This window comes from Triplophysa rosa, linkage group LG11 (genome assembly GCF_024868665.1).
Source record: "Triplophysa rosa linkage group LG11, Trosa_1v2, whole genome shotgun sequence".
In the NCBI taxonomy this organism is placed as follows: domain Eukaryota; kingdom Metazoa; phylum Chordata; class Actinopteri; order Cypriniformes; family Nemacheilidae; genus Triplophysa; species Triplophysa rosa.
The window spans coordinates 15,828,043-15,836,758 of NC_079900.1; the positions used below are offsets into that span (position 1 = coordinate 15,828,043).

General features: G+C 38.3%; 1 protein-coding gene across 11 annotated transcripts in view; it reads right to left on the minus strand.

Annotated features, from left to right (window-relative positions):
- Positions 1–8,716, minus strand: part of arhgap23a (Rho GTPase activating protein 23a) — a 72,006-nt gene that overhangs the window by 21,097 nt on the left and 42,193 nt on the right. For 10 of the 11 annotated variants that reach the window (XM_057345036.1, XM_057345035.1, XM_057345028.1 and 7 more), the window contains 5 exons: positions 8,183–8,380; positions 6,158–6,182; positions 3,593–3,685; positions 1,885–1,963; positions 1,422–1,476 (listed from right to left, as the gene is read on the minus strand). In XM_057345036.1, the coding sequence (XP_057201019.1) occupies positions 1,422–1,476; positions 1,885–1,963; positions 3,593–3,685; positions 6,158–6,182; positions 8,183–8,380 (450 nt within the window). Of the gene's footprint in view, positions 1–577; positions 738–1,421; positions 1,477–1,884; positions 1,964–3,592; positions 3,686–6,157; positions 6,183–8,182; positions 8,381–8,716 lie in introns of those variants that run through there. The other variant, XM_057345037.1, reaches the window with a different exon arrangement.

Here is an 8,716-nt window from a genome sequence, read left to right on the forward strand (position 1 = left end):
TACAAACATTGTATGACAATATTCAGAACCCTTGAAATGTCATAATTCAGCTGACAATAAAAAACAGCTGTCAATTGCAACTCCAATTTCAAGACAATTATTGGGAACAAAACATCTGATGTTAGTGTCAATGTATATCTAAATGTACAAGTACAGTATAATCATGAGAGATCCACGATAATGTTCCTACAAAGCCGCATGACTTTGAAACCTCAACAACTTCCACAACCTGTACAATGACAACTGTGTTCCTCTAAAGAGAGGAAGTCAAGCTGACCAGAAGCACCAGCCCCTCATAACCACTGACCTCAAAACACTCTGATACAAACTGGAGATGTGCTACATTAAAAATGCATTATCAAAACAAAGCCGTGACTGGCTGACGTAAAGCTGCATGACTTAAGACAAGCAAATCAACTCACACAGCGCATGCACAATGACAATACATGCAAATACACAAGATAATGGAACAGAGAGAAAGGAAACTCGCAGAGTTAAAGAAGCATTTTCCCCAATGTATACATTGCCTCTCCCGCTTCATTTCTTAATAGCGTTCTCTATCACCACTTCAATTTACCTGTTAAGTCCTGATTTTTGCTTTCTCAAGTTCATGTCTCGTTGTCATTTCTCCTTTTGTTCCCGTCATTCCCTGTATCTCTTTTCTCTTTCTGTCTATGGTGAGCCCTACCCAACCCAATGCTCTCTCCCTCTCTTTCGCTCTCTCTCTCTCTCTCTCCCTCAGTCTCGTCGTCTCTCCACCCTGTGGGAGTGTGGGAGGGGCCACATAACTGATGATGTCATTCCTGGAATGTAGCTGATGCGGGTATAAGGAGGGGTGTAACATGGAAAAGGAGAGAAAGAAAAGGGGAATGGATAGAGTGGGGTCTCTCAAGAGGGTTTATGGGTAATGCGCCCAGCATGAGTACCCCAGTATTCATTCAAGTGTGTACAAAGCATGTGTCTGTATGTGCAAACCCGTAAAGGTTTCTTCACTGACTTTGGTGAGTTGCATGTCTGATCATGTGGGTAATTGAGTAATTTGTGCAGCGAAGAAACTATGTGAGCTTGAATGTTTGGGTGCTGTGTGTTTGAGGGAGGAATGCATGCGTGTATTCGTCTTATGACACGCACGCTTGCGAAAGAAATAATCCTTTGATGATTCAGATACGCTACCAGAGGAATCTATTGAGTCAGACTTTAATTTTAGAAATTTACATTTACTTTAGTCTGTAAGGTCAAATTTGACAAAATGTAAAAAATAACAAAACAAAAAAACAATATTTTGTGACTATCATTCAAAACCTATTTTACATATTTACTAGTGTTACATGCTTTAAAATGTAAGACATATATTCTATGTGTGGTTTGTTTGTTTTGTGTGTGACAGAGAGCGAGAGAGAGAGAGAGAGAGAGAGACTCACCAGCTGTAGAACGTCCTCATCCTTTGGCATTATTGAGAGCTCCAGGACACTCTCACTGGACAGAAAATAAAGAGAGAGAGAGAGAGAGAGAATTAGATGGTATACAGAAAACATTTAGTTTTCAGGTGTTTGGTATTTTAATCTACGTTCAAAAATAATCTTAACCCTATGGGTCAGTAATAACACCGACCTTTCTGAGTAATGCACACACACAGTAATGGGCCAGACAGTAAACACCTGCCTGAGGTCATTCTGTTACGTCAAAACATCTGTCACAAATTCCACATGAACAAGACTCACGTGTAACCATTTAATTATGTTCTGTTTCTTAACTTTTAACTAAACATCTCAATAATGCTGTAGATCCCCATTCTTCACCTGCATTATTACTTCCAGGTTAGCATTGATATCTGTGGACGACCTTACTATTTGCAGATTTTTAAGGTATTTGATGTCGTCTCACCTGTTCTGAATCAGTGCAATGACCTGCGAGTACGTCTTACCCAGCACACTCTCTCCATTCACTTTAACCAGCCTGTCTCCTGCAAATACACAGACAAAAATACTCCTCAGATTGTATCAAATACAGTTTGCTGTAGTGCTCCTGTGTACACTAATACAAAAGCAGTAAATACTTTAATTCAAACACATTTTATAACAAGCTCTGTTTAAGAAACAAAGATAAAGTAGGCCCATTCCACGTGTTCACTGTTTTCCTTGGATGGACACAGTTCATGTTTAGGGTTCATGTCAGGGTCAGATTACAGGATCAAACAGTGGCCGTAAGAGGCTAGGTTAAGGGGCGCTGATCCTCTACAAAAATGTATTTGAAATAAATGTAATAAAAGATTTAGGATAGAAATAAGTTATTATTTAAATGCATTGACATATATAAGAAATAATAAAGCAAGAAAAACAATAATTTGTGATGTATACATTTATTTTTTACTGTTTTTTACTGTAACTGTGTAACTTATTTTTTCTATTATTTTTTCCCAATTTTTTGCTTTTTTATTTATTTTCGTTTGTAAGAGACTTATTGCTAAAGTCATTTTTTGTGATTTACTGTTTGCTGTATAAAATCATCCTACATAATGTAAAGAACGTTATGTGAAAACATAACCTTGATATCTTCAATATTGACTGAGTAAGAGAAGATTGAAATCATAGTGAAATAAATGGTTGAAATCAAACTTTGATGCTTGTTGTCTCAGAATTAGATGATGGATTTCACAGACGGGGTCACATTTTATAACGGTGTGTAATACTTAATTCATTTGTGGCATTCTGTGGACAAATTTGATCATAAAACGACCATTAAATTGTATGCTCAAATGCTGACTCTGTGCTAGTGTCTGTCTTTTATAGCATCAGAATAAATGTTTATTATAAGTTGTGCCTGTAGATGAAACGGCATGATTTGTTCCATTATTTTCCATTGATACAATACAATGTAAGGAGAGCAGGTCTGATCAATATTTACACACCAGCCTCCCTGGAATATTTCCTCACAACATGCCGCTGAACTCACCACACATTTCCTGACCAGGAAGAGGCCATGAGTCTTTCTCACATACACACATAATGTGATAATGAGTCACCTTCTGTCTTGCTGAAAGTGTTTAGTGAGAAAAACAAACCTGCACATCACAGGAAGAAAATATTTGAAGTTGCAACTATGTATCACTTTGAATCTCAAGTTAATCACAGGCATAAACATGACAGAAAGCATGACCAAGTGTGTCAGATAGCATCAGTGTTTTCAATTCAGTATGCTTGATACTACACATAAATGCTTATGACGTCATGAGACAGATTCCATATTCATGGAGGGCTCCAAAGAGGAAAGAGACCATGTGGGGCATTGAGTTCAGCGAGCAAGTCATAAGATATCACGCGCTGTATGTACACACGGGGGCAATGACGTAAAAATCAAAGTTGAAATCTCTGTGCACATGAAGGCATGAACATACACACAAATACTGAACAAACATACACACTCACAAACATGGATTAAAACTCTTCAGGACTAAATCTGTGTCAACAACGCCTAGAGTTTTATCTTGATTTGTCATTGACATGAAGGGTTACGTGTGTGTTAGGGTTAAATGATTAAACAGCAGGAAAACATCAAAAACGAGTCTCTCTCACACACTTTCAGTGGATTTTACCTGTACACAAGCCAGCCTGGTGGGCGGGGCCTTTCTCCCTCACATTCTTAACAAAGATGGTGTCCATGGGCTCCAGGCGACCCCGGTGGAGCTCTATATGAGACACACAGAAGACACAGTGAAGGAAAAGTATGATTTATAGTCTGTACAAAATAAACAAACATTTAAAATGTTAAAGGGTAAACATATAAACACAAAGAGGCTATTCACACAGGATGAAAAAAAACAGCCTATGCGGGTTTGTTAGACTACTAGCTTAATCAGGCTGGCTGGTCTGGCTCGGAGACCGCGATAAACCAGCTAAGACCATCTTGCAAAAAAGAATGCGTTTGCTTTTTTAATAGGGCCGCTTGCAACTTCAGTCAGTGAAAAGCATCCTGCTGTTTTATCATCACCAAAGGTGCCATACATGCCACATTTTATAATGCTGTGTTAAGCTTAATGAAGTTTTAAATGTACATCTCAAGACACCTGCATTGTTCCAGTCTGTAATGCTGTGTCTAGCTGTTTTTACTGCGTAGAAAGCCCCAAAAACTCTCCAACAAACATGTGCATGAAGATGTTTAGACTGGCGCAGAATGCGTTTGGCATGAAGACGCCAGTGTTTGATGCATGGGATGATGGGATAGGGGCAAAGACAGACTGTAACAGCCCAGCAAACACAGAACGTTCCCCTAACGTTTGTTTTTGGTTCCCTTCCAAAAAATAACGTTCTAAGAACGTTCTTTTCAGGTTTTATTTTTGCAACCAGAAAATAACGTTCCCAGAACGTTACAGGCTGTGTTTTTAAAAATAACCAGAAAATAACGTTTCCTGATGGTTATTTATTGGGGGTTTTGTGCAACCAGAAAATTTGTGGTTGTATGTTACTGTATGTGTGTGCGCTCGAGCACGTGCGTTCTCCGCTCTGCTGCGCACTCCCGTCATTTAAAAATTAACGGTCATTTCGTTTTACCTCACCCACTAACACATTAGTTTAGCGGTTTATTTATTTTAATTTTTTATTTAAAACCGTACAGATTTGAGAGTAAACTTGTATTTTCGTGATTGTCGATTGATTTGACACATCTAAATCAACACACCATGATGCAAGGACTGAAACTCAGGGCTTTTGATTGTTATATCTAAAGACGGAGCCGCGCTATACTTCTGTGGTGAGACAAGAATATTGTTAGCCTGAAGATAGTTAAATGTTTATTCTTCTGTCAATAAAAATCTGCTTTAAATATTGTGTTGAAGTCATTGGCTATTTTATTTCAATATCTATAATGTCTGATTATTGAGGTAGGCCTACACACATTGTGGTTTTATTAGAAATGATATACTGTGCTGTTTTATATCGAAAATTAGGCTACTTCAGTAATGAAAAAGGAATTATTAGGCTAAAAGAATAATCTAATGCATTGATTCATCCTCCATATTGTGTGGGATGATGTATTTTACTTATTTTAATTAGATTAGACAAGCGATGGATAAAAACACAGCATGGATGTATTCATTACCAGTGGCGTTTGCTAGGCCCTTTTTAGGGGAGCTAAAGCCCCCCTAAAGTTCTAGCTTAGCCCAATAAAATATTGTGAGTAATAATGTAATCTGTACAAGAATTCGAGATCACTTTATAGTCCCCTTTAAAACTCTTATTACGAAAACGGCGTTAGGCTGCGTTATTTAGCGCATTCTTCAGTTCACAGCAGCACATTGGAGTGAAACCTTAAAAAATAACGTTCTGGGAACCAAAAACTAACGTTAGGGGAACGTTCTGGGAACCACAAAGCTAGGAAAAAAAGCTTGTTAGCTAGGAGTGAACTAACAGGTTTGAGGCAGTAATAGGTAAACTAATCCGAGACCTGTGAGACTTGTGATATGTGCCATGTCATCAGCACAATCTGTCCAGTTACTGAACAATGCAGCATCTGCTTTCAATCTCCGTCTCATACATCCTATAATATGTAGCTGTGTGTGTGTATTTGTGCACAGGATTTTAAGGTGCTTAAAGATGCCTGGTATCCACTAATAAGACATTATGACAATATGTATTAGTTGCTCAGTTTTGTACCTGCACCGCTGACATGGTATTTATTAAAAAAAAAGTTTTTTTTTTGTTATTTAGCATTTGCACAAGTAGTGTGAAATGCAGGACTGTGATGTGTGATTTATTCACATTTTTTGTTTTCTTTGGAAATCAAGGAACATTTTCCTATGCTTTAACTTCTTCACAGACACATCATGTTGCATGAATTATATAAACGGTGTTCTTTCCATTACCAATAAGACTGACTAAAAGACTGACTGATCTGAATGCAGATGGACATATAAAACGTGCAGTTGACTGCCATCTAGTTTTTATCTCTGCACTCTAAAGAAGGGCAACAGAAACTTCCACGCGTAGGTGGCGCCAATGACACAAAATTGAGTATGCAACAAATGTCAATAAGATGAACAGAAAGAAAAAAGATAGAAAGTGTCCAGTCAAACATATAAACATCAAATAATGTCTTGTCTAGACATTCTGCAACGAATGAATGGAAATATCCACAGATACAGAAACATAAAGGATAGACTCACCTTTTCCATTTCCGTTCTCTTCATCCTAACAAGAAACAAAAGGACAGTTAGATCACAGCCACCACACTGATTTAGATATAGACATAATGATGTTACGATTAATATAGGAATCTAAATTAGTTCAGAATAAGTTCAGTTCAGATCATGGAGCTCTCTGTTAATGGGTTGATTATGTGAATCATGTGAAATTCACATTCGAGAAATCCAAGATGTGTAGTGCTGTCTCCAGGACCCACCAAATCATATATAGTCTGTGTAATATGGATCTATCCTCACTTATGTATCAAAATTACCCAAAAAAGACAAGAAAAAGCAACACATGGGTATATCATTCAATTAGTTTGACCACCAGCAACTAGGGCCCTCCACAGTGATGTCAGTACAGTATCCCAGCACTAGATGGCAGCACTAGGACCTCTTTTTACCTGAACCACTCCAACAGTTAATGTACTACTTTTAGGGGTTACACCCTAAGAATCAACTTCAGCATTTTTTAGCTTTGGTTAAAGTGAACTTAATTGTTTATTGTTAACCCTTTTAAACTTTTTCATTAGAGATCGAAACAGTATACGGTCAACTTTCTGCATTATCGCTATGAAGCCCCTCTTGAAAGACCCCTGTTTAACACCATACTTAACAAATATTTACAAACACCCCAGACGTTTGGGATGCTCAACATGAGCTGGATCTAATCTTTGCTTTATGTGGTATAAATTACATAGTCTTTACAATATTTAGTGTGCATCTTTATAAACAAAAGGCACAGTTTAGATAAAACATATGCACAACCTTAAAAAAATAAGCTGCAAACTGGTGTCTCAAATAGCACGCAGACGCAACGCTGATCTGGCAGTTTAAAGTGAGCAGCCCAATGTTTAGTCTGAGCTGACTTTGCTCTTTCCTAACAAACTCGCACAATACTGCGGCTTTGCCACCACGGAGAGAAAGACAGAAAGAGAGAGTCAGAGGGGAAAACAGATGGGCAGAGACCGACCACAACTCAAACACTTTAAGATTTATAATTCACAACCAACATCAACCCAAGCAAAAGCAAATGATGACAGAATTTTTTGGGTGAACTGCATCTTTAACATTCAGCGGGTGGGGTGACAGAAGTCATTGTAATGTCATGTGACCATGTGGACACAAGGAACAGTGAATGGACCAGAACACATTGTCCTAGCAGAACTGGTACGGCCCAGCCCAAAGCGTGTGTGGTACCAGTCAAACAAAATAGTCCTTTTGATTGGGAGAGCAAGCTGTAGCTGGTGACAGAAGGGCCACCAATCATATAGACCATCATAATGGGGCTTTGTTTCTCTAACATCAACATCATACACACATACACACACACACCAGTCAGGAAACAAACTAGTTGAATGAGCATCAAAGCGGTGGTCCCAAAAAATAGTTTGGATTCAATTAAAAATGCACGAATATCATAGCATTAGATAAAAGTATTCTTTACTTTTACACTTTTTTTTAATTCCGAAACAAAATACAAGTTGAGGATGACTTCATACTTTCTAAAATTGACCTCATGTGGTATAACACATTTTGTTTGAACAAACTGAGGTGTAAACTTCTGTGATAGGTGAAAGACAGATGGTTTTGATAAAGCGTAGTATATATTTAAACCCGGAATATTTCATGAACCTCATAGGCCTATTGTTTATTGGTAAGAAACATTTTTGCTAAATGTGCTGCAAATAACCATTAAAGAACCTTGTTTTATAACCAAAGCCTTGAATTTGCGAGTGTGTCTGTCTTTAGATTAAAGTTGAGCCTTTATAAACAGGGATAGCGTGTTTCTTGAGGTTTCTAGTGTGGTTGGGCTGGATTAGAACAATTAAGTGATTTCACGTCTGACTATTCCGCTCACGTTTCCTTTACTTCCTTTTATCCACACTTTGTTATGCCATTTTCATATCGGATGCTTTTATTTCAGATGCCAAATGCCCCTTGACTGTGATTGTACAGTTTTCATATTGTAGCTTTATTTTGCGATATCCGAGACATTCTTACCTTGAGATTAGTGTGCAGGGCAGACTCTGGCGGGTAAACGATAAAATGACGTAACGTGAAGCCAAAGCCCTGAGAGTTTTTATGGAGCACGAGTGTACGTGGACCCTGCCAGGACACGCCCAGTCCCTCTGCCCCACTCCTGACCACCGGCCGAGGGTTCTCACTGGATGAAGAGATTCCATCTCTCCGCCCCTTTGCCTGGACACAGAAAGAGAGAGAGATATTTATTTTTAACACATTGTTATTTTGTCCAAAGCTACCAATCGAGTAAGATACCTCATACTTAAGTTAAAAAGCATATTTTATTTAATGCTCTGACTCATGACCAGCATTGCCAGAAACAAGTCCTGAGTGGAAATGAAGGAATGCATACTTGTGTAGTCGTGTGACAAAAGTGTCACGTTTAATGTGATAATTGCGGAATACTCTTGGCAGGGAATTGTAAGAAATAACGCCTTGTTGTTTTAAATGACCATCCCAACTGTTTCGGATCTGTCAATCTACTCAAGCCACCTGTGCAAACAAGACTTGGGT